This window comes from Pituophis catenifer, unplaced genomic scaffold, assembly GCF_029215685.1.
Source record: "Pituophis catenifer annectens isolate HBS135680 unplaced genomic scaffold, rPitCat1.0.hap2 SCAF_2, whole genome shotgun sequence".
In the NCBI taxonomy this organism is placed as follows: Eukaryota; Metazoa; Chordata; class Lepidosauria; order Squamata; family Colubridae; genus Pituophis; species Pituophis catenifer.
The window spans coordinates 253268566-253290653 of NW_027256882.1; the positions used below are offsets into that span (position 1 = coordinate 253268566).

Below are 22088 nucleotides of genomic sequence, written 5' to 3' on the forward strand. Positions count from 1 at the left end.
GGTTCTCTTGACTTTGACTTCTTATGATACAATATATACTTAGTCTCCAGATGACCACAGGTTGATCAGTAGATTATAACTTTATGACCTTGTTTGCATTTTTTTTTCTTTCACTCAGGGCAGCAAAATATCGTCCAGAAGTATCCTGCCTTTGGAAGTTGCTTGGAGATGCCTGTAATTGTGTATGTGTTATTTCACCATCCAAAGTGAATGTGAAAGTTTCAGGTTTCCTTTTTGGCCAGAACATAGAAAAATGTGTGCTCCAAAAAAGTGATCTGCTCAGTCTTGGTGGAAGGTAATGGACCTTATACAAACCTACAAGTGTGAGTGTGTTTGAATGAGGGATTGCTTATTCTCCTCTGAACCTGTTCAGGCATTTCAATCAACAGGGGAGGCCCAATGAAGATTTCCAGAAGTTTGGTTATCTGTCATATAGGAAAGGACTTTCCAGATTATGGAATGCTTTCCCTTGGGTGTTGCTTTTGCCTTCCTGTCTCTTAATATTTAGGAAGTATCAAAAGCGCATCTTATTAAGTGCAAGGGTCCTCAAACTTTTTAAACAGGGGGCCAATTCATGGTCCCTCAGACTGTTGGGGGGTGGACCTGCTGGGGGGTGTAGCTAGGTGGTCATGTGACTGGGTGGAGGTGGCCAATTTAGCAGTCCATTAAACAATACACATAAATTAAACTTTAATTTGTTATGCTCCTGGGGGTGGAAAGCAGGTTAGGGAAAGGATGTGGCTGCCTTGGAGGGGGGGGGATGGTGTAAGGGACTTCTGTTTGTGTGTGTGTCTCTCTCCCTCCCTCCGTCTCTTTCTGGAGGCTGGGGAGGCCAAAAACAGTCCTGTTTTGGTCTCGGCCTCGGCCTCCAGAAGGTAGGTGGGGGCCGGTGGGTAGGTGGGGCAATGTGGGTGGGGCAGCCTCGTGGTCCCGCACTGGCTGGATTAATGGCTTCAGCGGGCTGTACTTTGAGGACCCCTGATTAAGAAATTGTTAATTAACAATGAATTGTTTGTAGTAACATCATTGATTTTATTATGCTTTTAAAATTTCTTTTAATTGTTGTAAGCTCTTGGAGTGTGTTAAGTAAGCAGAATGGTGAATTATAAATTTAATAAATAAATTTGTTTCACACTGAAGAATGGAGCAAAAATTGTTATGCCAAATTGTTAAAACTCTTAAGGGTTAAGAATGAATGTGACCAATAACTAGTATAGCTATAATCAGGGACATTGGAGAGAAAAAAATAATCATGGAATACGAGAAAGTTAAGTGGTACACATCTAGTTGGAAAAAGAAATACATGTTTAAACTGAATTGGTTACACTCTGATTTTATTAGAAATGAATGCATGATTTGAAATTCTTTAGTAGCAAAATGGCCCCTATTTCATTACACCAGTATTGCCACATGACTAAGATCTATTCAGATTTCTCAATGTCAACTTGTTTGCTTTGGGCAGTGTTGCTATGGGATGGGAAAGTTTTGTAACAATCCTTAAAAACACCCTTAAGTATATAATTCCACTTCCATCAGTTTTGCTAATACAAGTAATTGTGTTCATTGGATGATCCATGTTTCTGCAGATGTTATGGTCGAGGACTGAAACTGATGTCTTCACCAAATACATGGTGTGATCTTGGAATAAATTATTATAACCAAGTGCAGCATCTTACAGCCACAGACAGTAACCAAAATGAAATCAGTGAACTGTTAGAGAAATCCATACAGGTAATTTCTCCAATACAATATTAGGCCTGTTGTTTTGTAGCATCTCCAAGCTATAAAGTACCATATTCCTTAGTATAGTATATAATATTTAATAAAGTGTTGAATTACAATACTGATGTCTCGGTCTCTTACAGTGCCTGAAAAAAGCAGTGCGATTAGACAGTAAAAACCATCTCTACTGGAATGCTCTTGGTGTGGTAGCCTCTTGCAAAGGTAGGTTTTAATGTAAACCTTTTTTTTCCCTTTTTTCACAATTTAAAGTTTTACCTATCGTAGAGGGTGTTACAGATAAATCTGTATTTTTTTAGGTGTTGGAAACTATGCTCTTGCACAACATGCATTCATTAAATCTATTCAAGCTGATCAAATTGTAAGTACTCTTAATAGTTGCATCTATTTTAAAGGAGACTACAAGCATCCTAAATTCATCTTTTAAAAACCCTTTTCTTTTGTTTAGAACGTTGTTGCCTGGACCAATCTGGGAGTTTTGTATTTAACAAGTGGAAAAATAGAGGTAAGTGCATGTGTTTATATAGATGCTTCTGAACATTCATGAAAACGATTACGTACAAGAAAGTGTGTGATACATATAACCAGTAATGAAACAATGCAAAATGTTGCACTCTCAATAACTTATTGCAGCACTTAAATATTAATACCCTGTTTCCCTGAAAATAAGACATCCCCTGATAATAAGCCCAATCGGGCTTTTGAGCGCATGGCAATAAGGCCAAGCGCTTATTTCAGGGTTAAAAAAAATATAAGACACTTATTTTGGGGGAAACACGGTATATACAATTTGGGTGCTGACCAATATTTATTTACATTTTTAATCTATTTTTCCTGTACAGTCTCAAGGCAGCTTACCTGGAGAGTTATTGTATCAAAATAATTTTGTGAGGTAGGTTAGGGTGAGAGAGAATGGCTGCCCATAAGAGAATGGTGACCCATGAGAATAAGGATAGACTTGAAACTGGATCTTCCTGGTGTATGATGCCTGCACTATAATTTATATATAAATTGTCGGTGACAAACAGAATCATTGAGCATGTCTTGCTACAATTAGATCTCTTGCATGATCTAATTTTTCTTAGAGATGCTTCAGGAATGGCTGAGAGGCTTCAGCAACAAAAACAAAAGAGATGTATGTAACATTATATTTATAAATGTAGAATAGAAGTACATATGGGTAGTTTCTTAACCTCTCTCTTAACTGGAATTTCTATCACTAAGCAAAGTTTTGATTGTTAGCAGAAACGTCACGTGACTGCATTGCTTAGTGATGGCAGTTCTGGTAATCCTGGTTGCAGTTGTTAGGCGAGATCCTCACACTTATCCTGTCCTGCACAATCTTCTGGCTCTGTATCATTGTCATCTCCTCAGGAAGGCCTGGCAAATTCCCTTCATGAGGGTTCGTTTTCATGAATGAGGCTCCATCGCCCTGCCACACTTGCCTCTACTTCAACAACCCCCACCCACCTATTTCCCCCATCTCTTGCCTTTTTTGACCGCCTTGCTACTCTGCCACTACCTAACCTGCCACTACCTAACCTGCGCCCCCCCTCCCCCCAAAAAACCTGACATTTGCTTCCCTCTTTCTTTTGCTGCTCACCTGGGATCCAGGCTTTGGGCAAGAACATGGCCCAGGATGTGCATGGCAGGGTGGTGTAGGTTCATCCGCCAAAAGGGATCTTACCAAGTCCAGGCAGGGAGGAGGCAGTGACACAGAGCCAGTGGAGAAGGTAGTGAGGTGGTGCAGGTAGCAACTACCCCAGTGAAAGTGGCGGCTTTTGGCGTCTGCTAGTTATTGGTAACTAGTGCTGATCTGAAACTTTGCAATCCAGGTATGGAAGCCATGGACGTTTGGATGAAGCCTATGAGTAGGAAAACCATGCATATACAGTTTGGTTTAGTGGTTAAGGCAACAGGCTAGAAACGGAGAGACCGTGAATTCAAATCCCATCTTAGCCATGAAAACCAGCTGGGTGACTTTGGGCCAGACATTCACTTTCAGCCCAACCCACCTTATAGGGTTGTTTTTGTAGGGAAAATAGGAGAAGGGAGGTGTGTTGAATATGTTCGCCACCTTGAGTTATTTGTAAAAAAATAAGAAAGGGGAGTACAAAATTATTAAATAAACCAATAAATGTACAGTACTTTCCGTAGTCATTTCATATTTAATCCTTTTCACCCCATTTAATAATTCTGTGTTGATTTTATGTAATTCTTCCAGCAAGCACATGAAGCTTTCAAAATAGCCCAGTCTCTGGAACCCTCCCATCTAATCTGTTGGATTGGACAGGTAGAGTCTAATCTCTAACCTCTTTCAAATGTATATTTATGTAGCAACATTATTAGGATTTAAACAGCACAAGTTTAATACCATTCCTATTAAGAATCAAATTGCTGGTATAGCAAGTTACTTAAAGTATATAAGCCTTGGTTTATCCCTACATTTGACCTTGGTGGGTGGTAATTAGGAAAAGAGAGGGAGAGAAACACTGGTGTATCTTTAAATTTAATATAGATAAAACATTTTTCGTTCAAATTCAAGATAGTTTATTTTCTAGAAGTGGTTGATTTTTACATGCTGCTCCTTCAGCAATGACTACGTTTAGTGGTATTTTCAGTTTATGATAACGCATTTAAGGCCTATGGTTATTTTTTCAGACACTCTGGAAACATTTATTAAGATTGGAGTTGTTATTCTGCAAACGTAAATGAAACTAGCTAGATTCAAATAACATTTTGCTGTACCTAATTTTTAATTTCTTGTTAATCAACTTGTGGTAACGAATAAGCAGGCTAGAGTGTATTGTCAAAGCAGATAGATTTGAGTTTTCAATTTTATTTTTTTCTCTTGGTAGGCCTTTGTTGCAGAAACTGTTGGCAGCTATGAAACAATGGATCTCTTCAGACACACCACTGAACTCAGCATGCATGTAAGCTGCTTTAATCAGACACATTATATGGCAGTTCTGAAGCAGAGCTGTAATTTCGATTCGGTCTCTCCCCTCAGTATATTTGCAATGTTAGCTAAATCAACCAGATGCCTAACTCCTGGGCATGTGCTTAAGTAACAATAAAGCTATTTCCTAATTGAGCAGTTGTTAATTCCAGTTCTTCTCCAACAGACAGAAGGTGCAAAAGGCTATGCCTACTGGGTGTGCTCAACCTTGCAAGATAAAACCAACAGAAATACTGAACTATATAAGTACAACATCCTTCAGATGAATGCTATTCCAACAGCACAAGTTGCTTTAACTAAATATACAGGTAACTTTTTTTAAAAAAAAGATTTGTTTTAATCCCTCCTGTATTCAATACAACTCAAGGTGGATGGTGAACATAGAGTACTCATTCCTTCCTTCTATTTTTCCACAACAGCAATCCTGTAAGGTGAGTTGGGCTGAGAGAAAGAGACATGGGCCCAAAGTCAACCAGGTGGCTTTCATATCTAAAGTAGGATTAGAACTCAAGTCTCCTGGCTTCTAGGCCAGCCCTTTAGCTACTTCACCAAACTGGCTCTCTCCATCCTACATTTAAAATACTAGAAGGTTTCAATTAGATTGGTCAAAGTGGAATCCAGTGATTGTTGTGAGGTTTGGAACAGAAAAGAAAAAGTATGTTTGGGGCAACTTCCAATGAATTTCAAATTCATTGCTGCTTCATATAGAATCAATTTATAATTTATCCCTGACAGTTTAGTAGAACCTCAGTGAACCTCTCCATTATATACATTTATGTTCCAGAGACTAGAGAAGCAGAGAAGGACTGCTACATTTTTGGTGTGTCTTTAAATATCCCAGAGGCTTAGGCTGGCCACCATTGGAAACAAGGCAATGAACCAGCAGAGATGCTCCTACATTGTATAGCCTAAACCTAGAAAAGTGATACATCTTTTCTTTTCTCTTTCTTTCCATTTTCTCCCTTACTCCTTTTACAAATAAGCTAAAAGTAAAACCCAGGCTCGGAGATACAATATAATCTTCCCCAGTCTGGTACCCTCCAGAGCTATTGGGAAGCCTATTAGTACTGACTATGTAATCTCCAAATATCCTGTGATAGTAACTGTTCTATGGCATAGGATAATGTGTAAAGTAAGATTTAAACGTGCACTCTTGAAGTTAGTTGTATCTGAGATACCCACCTATCATTTGTACATTAAACCACGGATGATGAAATAAGTATAGTTTAGCGGAAATATTTCCTTTTCAGTTCTGTAAATGGTTCTAGTAGCATGTTTTGGGAATCTAAATTTCAGATTGTTTTTGTACACTCCCCTATTTTCTTTTTTTATTTTGCACTTTTCCCTCCAGAAAGAATCCAGAATGATGCATGTGCTTTCACAATGCTTGGTTATTTGAATGAATATCTTCAGCTGAAAAAACAGGCAGCGGATACATATCAAAGGTAACCTTCTTAAATACACATTTTGAGGTATCAGTGGCAGCTTCAGTTCAATGTTTTCTCCAGTGAATACAACATAAAGTATATGTCAGAAATATTCATTGGTCTGATGCAGTAGCAATGTAAAGCCATATATCACTGAAAGATGTTTAGATGTTAGAAAATTCAGTTAAAGAATTGAAAGGCAACATAGATCATGTTCAGTTGCTTCTGTTTGGCAAAAATAATATTGTTAAGTTTAAATGTTTTTTCCCTGTTGTATTAAATTCTGTCTTGAAAGTTAAAAAAGCAATAAAAGTAGAAAAAGATTAAAATAACTACACTTGTAAGCTAAACTTCCTCATGTAACTTCTACTGTCCCGAGCATAAGTTTTTAAACACTTCACAAAATGGCTCACATGTTTTTGTTACGTCTTACAGAATGATTTTGTAAGGAAAGGAAAGAAAAGTAATAAATAAGTTTTAAAAATATACAAAGAAATAGAAAAAAGAAAGGAAAAAATTATAGAGAAGCAGCTTCTGGTCTTCTCACAGCAGTTTCAAATGCATTTATATTTTATCCTCTAAGGATTCCACAGAATTTCCTTCTTTTGTAGTCTACTCTTTCTAATTATCAAACCCATAAATCACAAATTCATTTTTTTTAATTTTCAGCAAAAATGTCCATTAGGAGTTTCCAATCACTATAAATGTATTTATTGTCTTTTGCTATTCAAACAAATCAATTTTGCCATATTGCTAATTTCTGTCCTCTGCACCAGCCATTTGTCCATCATGGGTATTTCAGAGTCTTCCCATTTTTGTGCATATAATCATCTAGCAGCAGTTACATATATAAGCAATCTTCCATAACTCTTTTCTAATTATCTACCCATTAGTCCCAACAAGAATAATTCTGGTTTCAATTGGCTATTAATTTTACAGCGTAAAATGCAGTTTATATATTCTATATATTCTGTGTTCTATATTTTTAGCCTGTTTTATCATGCTCTTTTACTTGTTATTTTTCCATTTCAAATTTCAACAAAAGTTTATATATGTTGGCAATTACATGCTCATCATTTGTACATATAGAAAGTCTACTTATAAACAGATCATGTTCTGAGAGACTGTAAATCTGTTTTGTTTGCAAATCCAACAAGCCTAAAGACAGTTCTTACCTTACATAAGTGGCAATAAAGGAAGTCAGGAGAAGGTGTGAAAGGGTTAGTTTTCGATGCACTACATAAGTGTGCAGAATGCTAGAAACTAACCCTTTTTAATCTTATCTCAGCTTCTGGGCTCTTCTAGGTTGGAGTTTGTTTGTACATTAGTATAGCATCGATTTAGGTACTCAACACATTTTGACATGAATATTTTGTCTTGGTACTCATCGTTCATTTGGTACTCAATGCGCAAGCTAGAACTTGTCAGTGTCTGCTGCTTTGTGATTCAATACATTATTCCTTATAGAAAAAAATTGTTTGATACTCATAGTTTTTGGTACTCATTACACCTCTTGGAATCAATTAACAATGAGTACCGAGGTACCAGTTTATTGGCGAAAGTTGCAACTTGAAAGTTTGTGATATATGTTCAATTTCTGATTCTTTCTTCTGCTGTTCAATTCCAGATTTTTGTTATCTATCTTAAATCTTTCTTTTAACTATGCATATGGAAACAATTCAAAACTAAATCCCTCTGCAGTCAATTGATCTCTTAATTTTATTTTATATTCTCCATGCTCTTGTTATAACAACTCTCAATAAGCTAACCATCTTTCTTTGTCTGCTTTTCTTTTCAATAAAATATATCTTGTACCAAGACACACAAAGGCATTTTTGGACACAAAAATGGGATTACATTTATTCCATATTCTTAACATGGCACTTCTAATATAATAATTTTTTAAAGCTACATTAGCTTTAACTTTATTGTATAATAGAAAGTCATGCTATCCAAACCTTAGGTCATACTTTTCTAGTTCTGAAATTTTATTTCTCTTTGTTAATCCTTTTGGTGAGAGATATATACCTAAAATTTAACAAATGCAATGATAAAGATAAAGCTCTAGATACAAAATCAGAAGTGACTTTCTGTAATCAAAATATAGAACTTTTAATTTCTCAAGCATTTCATAAGAAAGCTACTGACACTGAAAATATTTGGAAGTCTTATTTATGATCCTTTTTCAGGTCAGTTCTATTGCTGACAAATTCTGAAGACAGAGAAAGATATAATATAGTGATGAGAAATTATGGAAGATCACTCTGGTAAGTTGCAAACTAAGTATATTGTTATTCCTATCAAATTAAGACTCTCAGTTCTAGAAAGTATATAGTAAATAAAAACCATGTCTCTTAAAGTAGGGGTCCCCAACCCCCAGCCTGTGATTGGCGCTGGTTCATGGCATGCCAGAAATGGGACTGCACAAACAAACAAAGCCCCATCCGCGGGATGCAGGCAGCACATGAAACCATGCCCCCTCCAGTCCGTGGAAAAACCCCTTCTACGGTTGGGGACCAATGTCTTAAAGAACTCTTGAAATCAGTTTAGGATCTTCTAGTTATTCTTTTGCAAATCCAGAGCCTGCTGAAATCATGTCACAAAAAATTGGCAGCAAATAATTTTATTTTATTTTATTTTTGGTGTAAATATGAAGTAAAAAAGAAACCTTTCATTTTATTAAAACTGAAAGAAAAAGAGCACCAAACTAGAAAAATAATATTTAAAATTATACCTATTCACTGGTTAATGATAATAGCACTTATGCTATATCCCTTGTAAATGTTGATGGCTCAAAGCACAAATCGCTTACTGTTAGCTCTTAGATAATCAGTTCCTGATTATGTAATGTATGTAATGGAGAAACAGTTAACATTCAAACACATTGAGATGTAAGGTTAAACTAAGTATTACATTTTATCTTCGGATATGTTTATAGCCAAACAGTTCAATTCTGAATCTAAGTTTTATACCATTCACCACACTATCACACAAATTTTCACCATTCATGCTTGAGATTTATAGATCTAAAGTAATACCATTGCAAAATTGTTAAATTATCAAGCACTATTCACTAGAGGAATATTTCATCCCCAAATTTTGATTTTTTTTTAGTTGAATATATATGTGAGATTTATTTTTTTCTAATTGGACTAAGTCCTTTTCTTTTTTTTTAAAGTGCTCTTGGCCAGTGTGATGATGCCATCAAGGCTTATTTGGCAACTCATCTAACAGAATTTGATGATATTGTAGGAATTGCTCTGTCTTACTTCAAGAAAGGAAATTTCCAAGAAAGTCAGAAAGGTAAGTGTTTCCATTGTACAGTATCTCCTCTAAAGAATCTGTGTGAAAAATCAGTGTGTGAAAAAAGTATTTTGTCATCATAACGGTGAGTTTCAAAATTTTTTTACTGCCGGTTCTGTGGGTGTGGCTTGGTGGGCGTGGCATAGCTTGGTGGGCGTGGCTTGCTGGGCATGGCAGGGGAAGGATACTGTAAAATCTCCATTCTGTCCCCAATCCAGGGGAAGGTTACTGCAAAATCCCCATTTCCTCCCGATCAGCTGGGACTTGGGAGGCAGAGAATAGATGGGGGCATGGCCAGTCAGAATTTTTACTACTGGTTCTCCGAACTACTCAGAATTTCCGCTACCGGTTCTCCAGAACTGGTCAGAACCTGCTGAAACCCAACTCTGCATCACAAGTATAAATACTTTATAAAGGATTAAGATCACAAGCATTTAATCCCCAGAAAGAATACTCATAGATTGATTTCATCAAATCTTCCTCCAAAGTGCAGCTTAGTCAGAAAATATTAACAATGTGAGTTACCTCTGAAACTTTGCCCAAATTAACTTTGTTTCCTAGACCTGAGCTGCAGTTTGGTTCCATGCTTGTTTATTGTGCTAACATAGATTGTTGAACTGGGGTCTATCAACTCTAACAGGCCTTAATTTCTATCAGTGGCGATTCTTAACCTACCTGTTTCAAAATCGGAAACAATAATACAGGTAGTCTTTGATTTACAGCCATTCTTTCAGTGACTGTTCATAATTACAATGGTACTAAAAATGGACTTACAACCCTTGCTTAAAGTTACAGCCATTGCAGAATCCTGCTGTTACATAATCAAAATTTGGGAGTTTAGTAGCTTGCCCCCACTTGCGTACACAGGAGTGTTGCGTGTGTGTGTGTGTGTGTGTGTGTGTATGTGTCATCCCCTCCTCCTGGGCAAGTATTTGATTAAGGTTGCTGCTTGCCATTGTTTTGAATTTCTCATTTTTATTCCTAGCTTATGAAAAAGCACTTGCCATTGCAGAGTCTGAGCAAGATAAAGCATATATATTAACAGCCCTCGCAATAATAGAATACAAACAAAATCGAGTGGATGCTGCAAAGACCGTCTTATTTAAATGGTAAGGAGTAAGTACAGCCTTATTCCTCTAAACCTATTAAAGTACTTTAAAACCATCCTAATCCCTTTTAATAAGCTTACTGTAGAGAACTGTAGGCAAAATGGGATCCTTGCTGATTTGAAGGAATCCCAGGTCTGCAGAAGCGTTTTTTTAAAAAAAGAAAGACAAAACAGGAAATGTCTCCCCTCAGGAATTACACAGTACAGTCACAAAATGTACATTTATAGCTTGGCAGGAATTGAATGCACCTGGGGGCGGGGGGTGGGAGAAGTTTGGCAAGTTTTGAAGAAGAAAATTTCTTTTACAAGGATTGCAATTACGTTCCTGTTTCATGTGTTCTATTTAATAGCAGACTCACTGGTGGGTGAGTACCAGAAAACGTGAGAACACTCAGAATAAGATGCAGAGTTGGAAAATAGTTCTCAGTCATGCAGAGGTACAGACGTTTGTGAGTTTAGATAGGAAGGAAATCCCAAATTGGCCTGACATGGGGTATTTTAGCTTTCACATTCACAGAAAAGGGGGGGGAGGATAGGGTCAAAATACTCTCTGCCTGACTTGAGTATAGCTGAGAATGAAATATGCATGAGTTGGTTACAGCACCTGCCTTTTCTTCCACAACTCCAATGACGCACCAGCACTGTCAGATTTCTTTTCAAGGCTGATGGTAGCATGAATAAAATCAAGCTTTGGGCTGAGATTTATTGCACCAATTTGTTCCCTATTGCCGTCTTTTTCATGAGGTTAATTTGGATATATGATACTATTGCCTTAAAAAAAAAAAAAAAAAAACAACCTGGCATGTATTTGCGTTTGTAAATCATGAGAACAATTCATTCATTATCTCACTTTTCAATGAATGGTGATATTCCTTAATACAACAGTAGATTGCAAAGGCATTTCTCAACTATTGCCAAATTACAAACTACCTGTTAATATGACTTTACTGCCTCCAATTTTTATTAGTCAGACATTTATTAAACTTTTTTTCCCCTTTGGGATGTTTGATAGCTTTTATAGTCAGGTATGTCAGATAGTGGTTTCTGAAAGAAACTGTTTCGTGGAAGAGAGTTCCCAGAGGAAATTATTTGACTATATATAAGAAGAATTTGAATATTACTATCGTTAGTCCTGGATCATAAATGTCACTGGTGTAAACAGATTCATAGAATAGTAATTGCCATACTCAGCAAAATAAGTCTGTACTCAGCATTGTTTCTTAGGACTAAAAATTCATCTAAATAGGAAAACCTGTTCTTATTGAGTCAGACCATTGATCAGAGAACTTCAGAAGGATCTTTGCCACTGGGTAGCCAATCTTTAAAGCCTGCTGAGAGTGGAGATGGGGACTGATTAAGCCCAAATGTAGGATCTTCTAAATGCAGAACAAGCTGTCCCCCCCTCCCCCCTCCCCCCCCAGCATTTGGCAATGCTTCATAAACATAAAGGTTTTCAGGTATAAGATAGCATTTTGAATTATAAATATTGTGCCGAGTAAGCAACAGACTCTTCATATTATACTTTAAAGCGATGCTCCTTGGAGTAATAAATTTTCTGTGTTGCATTTACAGTTCTATATTACAGGAGCCTAATATGGAAAGCCTGCAGGCCTTGTGCAGTTTAGGGCTGATCAAGCAGGATGCAACACTTGCAACCGCAGCACTTAAAGAACTGTTAAAGCACACAGGGAAAAAAGACGATGTTTATAAGAGGTGCCTTCTTGCAACTGCTGTCTATGCATTACAAGGCAGACATCTGGCTGTTCAAAGACAAGTTTCTAAAGCTGTCCACAGGTATGTGAAATATAAAGCAAGCGACGTTACTTCTGCCTGTCACCCATTCCCCCAAAGGAAGGTGCTACGTTGAAATCCTCGTGAGTTTTACTTGCAAAAGCTGTCCTGTGGGTTTCACACATTGAACTGTGGTAATGTAGAGGTTTGCAGTTTGAGATATCTTCAGAATAAAAGCAGAAGTAATTAGAAGTAAAAATCCTATCTGCTAATATGAAGTATTTTTCACACTAATTCTATTATTTAGGGGAAACTATGAACAATCTCAATTTAGGTAAGGTAAGTCTGTTGACTTAAAATAGAAGTCAGGATGCTTGAACAAGACACTGCCTGCTGATATTCTCTGTTAAATGATTTATGTTAAATGTAATAACATTTGCAGGTATTTCTTAGGTTATGATGGCAACTGGAACTGGAATTTCCATCACTAAGCAATGTGGTTGTAAAGCATGAGATCATGTAACTGCATCACTTAGCAATGGCAGTCCCGATTGCTATCGTAACTCCACTAAGTAAGGAACTCACGTGACAGCAAAGCAGGAAGAGGTGGAAGTATCAGGCAAGCAGGTTGGTGGGTGAAAGCTACAGGCGGGTATAGCAGGTGGGCACTATGGATTGTGGGTGGGTACTACAAAGTGTGGATAAGCAAGCAAGTATTGTGAGTAGGTGGGGATGTTGCGGGTGGGCACCACAGAGTGCTAGTGGGTGGGTGTGGCAGTGATTATGACCTCTTGCCAGCTTCCCCATTGACTTGAAAGCTGGTAGGGAAGGTTGCAGCAAATGGTGACCATGAGATCTTGGGATGCTGCAACTGTTCTAATTGCAAGCCAGTTTCCCATCACCTGAATCACAAACATGAAATAGTGACAATGCTTCAATGGCTGCAATTTTTGTGAGTCCTTTCATCCAGTGCCATCATAACTTTGCATGGTCGCTGAATAAGTGGGTATAACCTGAGAACTGCATGTAAATGAATTTAGAAGCAACTGATTTGTCATATCAATTATATTGAATTAAATTACTGATAATATAGGTACAAAACCTATATTGGGTTTCAGAATTGGGAGGCTCACCAGTATCTCACAGGTTTTTATAGCCAAACTAAACACCCAACTGGACATAGATTTTATGGCCTCATTGTGCTTCATTGATGGTAAAATATGAATGACTATCCATTTTCAGATTAACAAAGGTTACTTGCTCCACATTATTTTAACAAAATCTAGAATCTAGTTCGAACTGAACCATGGAGAGTTTAAAAATGCACTTCATCTAGCAATATTACTTTGAAATTTAAATCTATTTAACATGTTTATTGTTTTTTCAGTTGGTTCTAATTAATATAGATTTTTACAAATTTCTTCAAAGATACTACTTTACCATATTGAAAGGACTATAAACATAAGTTGGAAGCTTCTGTATTAGAAACAGTTATACAGAAAGTATGTTTCATAATTTCAGTCTATGTTGATAGATTCTACTATATAGAGAATTGTGATTTTAACTCTGCCATGGTCTCTTACCTAAGCCACCCAGATAATCCTGCCCTGTGGTCCCTGCTGTCAAGACTGGTCCCTCGGTATGTGCCACAAAATGCCAAGGTAAATATGCATAGAGAGTGCAGTACACACATGCTGAATTACAGATTTATTAAATGAGTACATGGCACTAAAAAGAGTTTTCAAAATTAGCATCAACATTATAGTTCAGTCATTTTGATAAGCAAATATCTTCAACATGTTCTACTTGCCAATTGTCATATTGGTTTTTTTTTATTATAAGTTTTTTATTTTTAAATATGCTAGTATCTGGCACTGCTTTTACGCTCTCAAAATTTCACTTTGGTTGAAATGCATGTATGCTGATTCATGGAACTCTTTAGTAAACAGCAGATGTGCTGGTGGAAAAGGTAATTTATAGTAGGACTATAATAGGGAATAATTGTTATTTTGAAAAACACATTCTCTTCTATTCGTGGTGGCAGTTACAATCCTCTACAAGCAGGGGTGAAATTCTACTGGTACACACAGGTTTAGGCGAACTGGTAGTAATAAAGGCTATCGGTTTGGGAGAACCGGTAGTAAAAAAAATACCGAACCGGTATTTCCGACAAAATACAGGAAAAGAAAGCAGGAAATCCTGCTTTCTAGCGAATCTAAATCATGCAGCACAGCTGTTCCTCCCCCTCACTGTTCTACTTACCTTCAAATGGCTACTTTTTCTGCACAAAGCATGCGTTTGGTGCACATTGTGCATACATGCACACAGCATGCGTTTGGTGCGCATGCACATGCAGTGTGCATTTGGTGCATACTGCGCATGCACGCATGCATCGTGCATAGTGAACTGATGGCAACCAGTGGAGGATTTCACTACTGTCTACAAGTATTGCTTTCTGGCATAATGTAGTTTTGAATTTTTCCTGATATGTACAGTGTGTGCATTTTGTAGTTCCAGCAAAATTTATTTTGTATTTGTCACCATTTTCTAAAGGGATACGGTTATATAATGAGCTATTCTCACTAGACAAATAGATGTTAATTCAACTGTTCAGTAACATTTTTTTTCTAATGTACTTTCAGCACCAATACTTAGGCCTTTTGCAAACACAAACCAGTTCACCCTCCACCCCACACCATCAGGAATAGGTGTCCTTACTTTTCCTTCCTTGAAAAAAAAACCCACTGTTTTTTTTCAATGGCTAATGGCAAGCACCAAAATGGGCAAATGCTGTGGCTAACAGGCAAGCACCAAAAATTGGCACCTATCTGCTGCTATTTCTTGAACTTCATTACTAGTTTTGCTTTTTGTAGTGAAGAAAATGTAAACTACTTCCTCCCATGAGCTACTGCACAAAGCCATTCAGGAGAGGAAAACAGGTGATTCCAGTAATGGGAAAATTTTCAACTAGTTGTAAGTCACCTGTTGCAAAACTATGGATAATGTTAACTTCATCACCTATGAAATCACTGAGGATACAAAATCCACCCATAGAGTCATGGGGATCATCAGGTGGGATGCAGTTTTGCCTCTTAAAAGATCTTAGTTCTCCCTCAGTCCCACTGCTTTCATTTCAGATTTATCTCATGTTAGCAAACATATACAAAGAAAAAGATAAAAGATGACTTCATTTTGAATATTGAATATTCTAATGAATATTTTCATTAGAATATTTAAATCTGTATACTTGACCATTTTTGCCAAATGCAGCAGAATTATTCTGATGTACTGTTAAGTCAGTTTTGTAATATTCTGAAATGTCATTCTTAATCAAAGTTTGTTCTTATAGGGTGGAGCTGTGGCAGGAAATATTGCTTGTATTCTTGATCTAAATCATGGGAAGGTTAGTGATTTTGATATTGAAAATATGATTACCTTGGAGCAATACTTTCTATTTAAGAAAGTCAAAATATGCATTTGCTCTGTATTTTTTGGTTCAGAAAGCCTTGCTGAATACTGCTGTTAATCAACTGGCCACAGGATGTCACAAAGCTGAAAACAAAAAGAATATTCTAAAAGCAGTTCATCTTTCCCCAGGTGATACATTTAAATCTAGTGATACTAATTCTTACTCTTAAATTTTACCCTGATCCAGGGTCTTTTCCAAAATATATTTTAACAAGTGATTAATAGATTCAAGACAAAAAGAATAAGTTATATACTAATTTATTTCTTTATTGATTATATTCATATTTTCTCTAGCAGCTCATGACAGCAGATGTGGTTTATGTTTTCCAGTTTTATTCTCACAATAATCCTGTGCAGCATGAGATAACAACTGCCAGAAGTCTCCTAATGCACTTTGTGACTGAATGGAATCATATGGCTAGATTTCTCCAGTCCTAGTTCAGCACCTTAAATACTGAGGACCTAAGCAATAATAAGCATCTAAGAACCAAGTTTTTTATGTGACTCAGGCCTTCATGGTGTAGTGATTTGTTCATTTTATACTCTAGGTTTTATGTTTTGTGTACATCCTCTTGTTTAATTTTTCAACAGTTTGGTGGTCTAATTTGAAAATGACATCTTCCTTGTGTTTGTATCTTTTCAGACGATCCTACAGCTTGGGCTGTACTCTTGGCTGCTTGCCATGCTGAAAACACAGTTGTTCATCTGCATAATAAGCAATCCAAGCAGACACATCTGGAAAAAATGATTGTCACTGCAATCTCAGCTAAGAGTAAGGCTGCTCTTTTGTTCTTAACAACAACTGTTCTCATTGCTGTTTTTAACTGAAATAAATCATTAATGAAAATATTGGTACACTGGACTGCAGCAAAGTCTACGCAGTGTAGATAGAAAAACATGTTCTTTAAGGATGATTATAGAAGACCATAGAGATTATAGATGTGTAAGTCTCTTTAAACAATCACTGCAAACACTGTGGGAAAAGAAGCTGTATAATTTGGTTGACATACTAGGGAAGGTCTGGCAGTAGAGTGTCAGAAAGCTGACATCCATGCATTGATTAGTAAAGGACCTGTCTAGTCTCAGGTTTTTACTAGAAAGGAAGACTATCTGATTTAGGGCCTTCTAGCTCTCACATAAGGTGGGTGCCAGGTCACAATTACAATGCTTCAGCATCTTGCAGCTCCCTGGTAGCCATTTGTTCCCAGCTTTCTACAAGCCAAGTGAATGGAGTACCTGGCAGAAGTTTGTAAATAGCAATCACATGATTTTGCACTTAACAAAGAGCCTTTGTTAAAGAGCCTTGATGGTACAGTGGTCTAAGCACCCTGTTATTAACACAGCTGCCTGCAATTACTGCTGGTTCGAATCTCTCCAAGGCTCAAGGTTGATTCAGCCTTCCATCCTTTCTAAGGTAGATGAAATGAGGATCCAGTTTGTGGGGGCAATAAGCTGACTTTGTATAAAATATACAAAAGTATGAAGGCTATTGCTTAATGCATTGTAAGCCGCCCTGAGTCTCCGGAGAAGGGCGGCATATAAATCAAATTAAAAAAAAAAAACAGTGGCATGGGATTAATTTAATGATAGCAACCAGAAGTGCTGGAATTTACATCACTAAGTGGTGTCACATTTTATGACTGCATTGCTTAACAACAGAAGTTCAATTGTCACTGCTAACCAAAACCTGTACTTTCCTTTATTCAAAAGTCTTTTGCAAATACAAAACTCCTATAACAAATGGCATTCTAACTAGACCCTTTCTATAGGTCACAAAAACATTTATTTTACAGTGAAAGAAACTACTTAGTTACATAGTGAAAATATAAGAGCTTAATTCATCTAATGGTGATCCATCTTTCCTGATGATCAAGTATGTCAGTAGCAGTGGTGGGTTGCTCCCGGTTCTGCCCGGTTCTTGCGAACCGGTAGTAAAAGCGGCGGGAGGCTCTGCCCACCCGCCCAGATGTCATAATGGATGATCTGTGCATGCGCAGAAGCTTATAGAAATTGTGCAAAACCTAGAGACTATAGATGTGTAAGTCTCTTTAAACAATCATTGCAAACACTGTGGGAAAAGAAGCTGTATAATTTAGTTGACTCGTGCAGAAGCGCGCGCACACACTCTCCCGTTGCGAACTCATAGTAAAGGTAAGTAGAACCCACCCCTGGTCAGTAGCTCATGTAACAAGTACATGCCTACATCCTATCAATTACTTTGGGAAATAGAAAGTTTACTCTTACAAATTAGAAAATTTACTCCCTTATACGACTATCATAAAGGCAGAATTTGTGTAATTTCTTCCCATTGTTGATTGTAGCAGAATTGATTGGAACCTAAGGAGTAGAAGGTAGTGTAAAATAGGGGACCTCAACTATTAACATTCCAAAGCCAAAATCTCTCACCATGCTAAATGCGCCACCAACAGCCTTGGTGGCGCAGCAGACTAAAGTGCTGTTAACTAGCACCAGCTGCCTGCAATTACTGCAAGTTCAAATCTCACCAGGCTCAAGGTTGACTCAGCCTTCCATCCTTTCGAGGTAGGTAAAATAAGGACCCGGATTGTGGAGGCAATAAGCTGACTTCGTATAAAAAAGAACACTGCTTGCGGGCGGGGGGGGGGGGGCATATAAATCAAACCAATAAATAAATAAATAAATGTTTTACAATTTGAAACATAGTTATATATTTTTAAAATGTACATTTCTTTAATATAAAAACAATTATTCTTACTGATATCAGAATAGCATACTTTTTGTTATAAAGAATTGGGATTAATACATGGGATATTATGAAATAATGAACTTCGTATGCTTTGTAGCTAAAGCCAAAGAACTTCCAGCTTCCAGAGCTCAGGAAATCGAAGAATGGTCTCTTTTCCAAGCTATTACTGGCTTAAATGAGGCAGGTAGAACTTCAGAAGCTGAGGCTCTCTGTGAAAAGGTACGATTAATGTTAAAATGACTTATGCTACAATTATTCAAATATAGGTAAAATTACTCAAAAAACCTGATCCAAAGGGTTAAAAATTACTTCAGATATTGTCCATATCAGAATATCTCAGTGAAACCATATGAAAAGCGATGGTGAATAGGCAGCAGTGACAGTACTGGTTTTGCTTACAGTAGAAAGGCTGAGATTCGCTTTAAATTTGTTTGTAAATATTAAAAGTATTTTGCCATTAGTTTACTAGTCTTCTGCATTCTTGCCTCTTCTCACTAGCTCATTAGGTTACTGTAAATTAAAAAGAAGCAGGTAACAAGTTTAGTAAGATGCAGTTGCTTCTAATGATATTTATAATATGTCCAACATGCTATTTCAAGTTCTTTTCGTGGATTACAAGTAGTTCAAAGCATGAACACAGTTTTAAAAATACCCGAACAAAACTGACAGCATAAATAAATGCACCAAAAATAATTGAAAAAGTATGATTTTTGTAAATCATATGTATAGAATCAATGGTTTCTTATCTTTCCTCTTTTTGCTCACTGATAACTGAAATACTTGACTTATTGAAATTGGGTTGCTAGAATAACAGCTCTGCTTTTTTGTGAAGTGGTTTTAATTATTTTATATGGAACTAAAAGAGTTTTTTGCCTCTAGGGATTAAAAAATTTTCCTGAGCAGCCGATGTGGTACCTGCTGTTAAGACAAGTTCAATGCAAACCACTTTTGCAGTCTCACAAAGAGCTTCCTGATGCCATTTTGGAAGAGCTCCGAAAGGCAGTTCTCTCCAACTCCACATTGATTACAGCTTGGCATGTAAGTTTGTCTACATTTATCCATGATTGGGTTCTCTTTATTATATTTCACAATATGGGGACTTCTTCATCTAGTACTGTGAATAAGTAGTCTTTCTGCCTTCTGAAAGCCTGCTGAAAATTGGAAGGTAATATATTGTGTGAACAGCCTGGACTTTAGAGATCCCATCTCAGACCATGCTGTCAGTTTGGTTGAACATCCTTACATTTGATTCCAACCCAATGTGGCCAGATTAGAAATTGGAAGTTCATAGACAAGCATGTTTTCAACATAGATCTTTTCAGCAGGCATGTCTACCCATAAGTGGGAATGTATTTCTATGGGCATTGCAGTCAAGTATTATAATCAAAAGCTGCTGGTCTGTGCATTTTGTCAGTGTAGCAAATTTTAAAATCAGACTGCTTAGTCGCCCTGTTGCTTTTAGCATCAAGACCCTAGAGTCAATAGAGGTTGATATAAATACTGTTAATTCTTAATCTTGCATCAGCACAGTGGAAGTTGGTGGCTTCTCCAGATGATTTTTAGAATCCAAGTAGTCTTTGCATAGTTGTCTTTAATGCCATTCTTCTGCACTTAAATGTACTTGATGTTTTGCCCAGAAAATAGGGCTCTTTCATTACTGGAAGCAAAAAATGTTTTGACATCATGTCCAAGAAATAAAAGAACAAAGAATAAGCTAGGCAATGAATTATTGTCTCAGTATTTCTGGATGATACAAATTTTGGAAAATAATTTAGTGTTTTTATATATATAAAAGAAAAACACAAAGTGTGGAAAAAAGGAAATAAAAATATTTCCAAAAGAGAAAGTAGGAAAAAGGAAGTTCATCCTTCAAAGCCAGCAAACATAGTCAACATTAACAATATATGGGTATGTCTTAAATTACAAGATAATCTTCATTCCATACCTCAGTCTATTTTCTAGAAACACATCTCCAAATTTTGAACTCCCTTATTGATCAACAAAGGCTCAGTAAAATTAACAAAAATAATCAATGACATAAGTATATAATTCCTCTTTCCATTTAGTCTAACTCCCCTTTATAACTCTCTTAACAATTAAACATCTCAAAATAATGACAATAGTCTCTAGTTGTGGGGGAGGAACTTGTGATGCTCTGATGAGGTGGAGAGATGTGCTGGCAGTAGTGTATTCTACCAGAAGGGTTACCTATGCCAGACATGTCTTTGAGGAAGAGCCAGACTAAGTGCATCCATCATCCCAGTTAATATGCTGAGAAAACAGAAAAAAAAATTCTATACCTATTTCTCAGGTCAACAAAGACTGCATTAGATACTAGACTTCCTGGGTACCTGTCAATAAGTGAACAATGGGACTGTGCAGCTGTGGCTGGGGAACCATGGCCTAGCCCTGTTGGGTTACTGGAAGAACAATAACCAAAGAGAGGATAAAAGTAAACTGTATTTGAAACTTGCACCATTGTGGCCTGCTAATTATTAATCAGAACCAGCTAAGTGGGAATATTTAAAATGAATGTTTGAACATTGGAAAATTATTTATCCAGACTCAAATACAAAACTGTATTGTGGAAACACTATCAAAGCCATCAATACCTGACCATATATGTACAATACATTGCTTGAATTATTAACTAGGCACAAGTGGAATTGGACAGTTTGGACAAAAAACAAGACAACTAATGACTATGCACTATGCATTACATTCCCACCATGGAAGTGTCTTTGGACAATGCTGGCTCCCTTGGCTAGGAAATGGAGATGAGCACTACCCCCCAGAGTCGGGCATGACTGAACAGGGGAAACATTTACCTTTTTCTTTTAATCTACTCGGCAGAAATGGAGGCAGAGGGTCACTTCAAGTCAAACTATTGAAGAAGAAAAGGATGCATTGGCTGATTACATAACAGGCAATTACACAAAAATTAATGCAATTAATTACTGAATGTGCAAGAAACAGATTTGAATATAGAAATAATGTTGGAAGAACAGAGTGTTGGCAAGGAAAAAGCATTACATGGTCAATTTCTACAAACTATTGAGGAGAAAGTGGAACTGGAATAGTAACGAAAGAAACTGAAGGCTTGATTTTGGCTGCTCAAGAGCAAGCTAATCAAACTAATGCAACCAAGGCCAGAATTGAAATTTTTTCAAATGATTCAAAGTGCACATTGTGCAAAGAAACAACACCCCCCCCCCAAAAAAAAAGCAGCAGAAGAAAAATAGCTGTGTCTTGGTGTTCTTGCCACTAAGACGTAATCCTTGGTAAGGGCTCTTTACTCTTCATTTTTCCACACCTGCTTCATCTCCCAAAACTCAACAGAAAACCAGAACACACTGTGGAATTTATGTGCAGAAAGAGATCATGATCATGAGATCTGATCTAGGGAGATCACCAACTATTTTTTCAAGTGGCAACTAAGGTTTCATTTGAAGTATGCATAAAGCAGAAAAGCTTCCCCAAATATCCTTTGAAATTCTGTAACTCCATCAGGTCCCAGAGATTGACCAATCAAGAGAATTCTAACTCCCTGTTATGGAACAGAACTTCAGAGTATTCAAAAAGTTATCCATTTATTACAAGGAATAACGAGTATTCTCACCCAACTCT

At 37.0% G+C, this 22088-nt stretch overlaps 1 protein-coding gene across 1 annotated transcript in view; it reads left to right on the forward strand.

The window, feature by feature from the left end:
* The window catches only part of SKIC3 (SKI3 subunit of superkiller complex), a 48067-nt gene that overhangs the window by 19979 nt on the left and 6000 nt on the right, over window positions 1-22088 (forward strand). Inside the window, exons 19-37 of the mRNA XM_070938779.1 lie at window positions 119-295; window positions 1587-1731; window positions 1866-1944; window positions 2040-2101; window positions 2189-2245; window positions 3965-4033; window positions 4599-4673; window positions 4866-5007; window positions 6051-6144; window positions 8316-8393; window positions 9305-9429; window positions 10415-10538; window positions 12110-12331; window positions 13857-13929; window positions 15618-15671; window positions 15769-15865; window positions 16380-16508; window positions 18559-18680; window positions 19341-19499. Coding sequence (XP_070794880.1) covers window positions 119-295; window positions 1587-1731; window positions 1866-1944; window positions 2040-2101; window positions 2189-2245; window positions 3965-4033; window positions 4599-4673; window positions 4866-5007; window positions 6051-6144; window positions 8316-8393; window positions 9305-9429; window positions 10415-10538; window positions 12110-12331; window positions 13857-13929; window positions 15618-15671; window positions 15769-15865; window positions 16380-16508; window positions 18559-18680; window positions 19341-19499 — 2083 coding nt within the window. The remainder of the gene's footprint in view (window positions 1-118; window positions 296-1586; window positions 1732-1865; window positions 1945-2039; window positions 2102-2188; window positions 2246-3964; window positions 4034-4598; window positions 4674-4865; window positions 5008-6050; window positions 6145-8315; window positions 8394-9304; window positions 9430-10414; window positions 10539-12109; window positions 12332-13856; window positions 13930-15617; window positions 15672-15768; window positions 15866-16379; window positions 16509-18558; window positions 18681-19340; window positions 19500-22088) is intronic.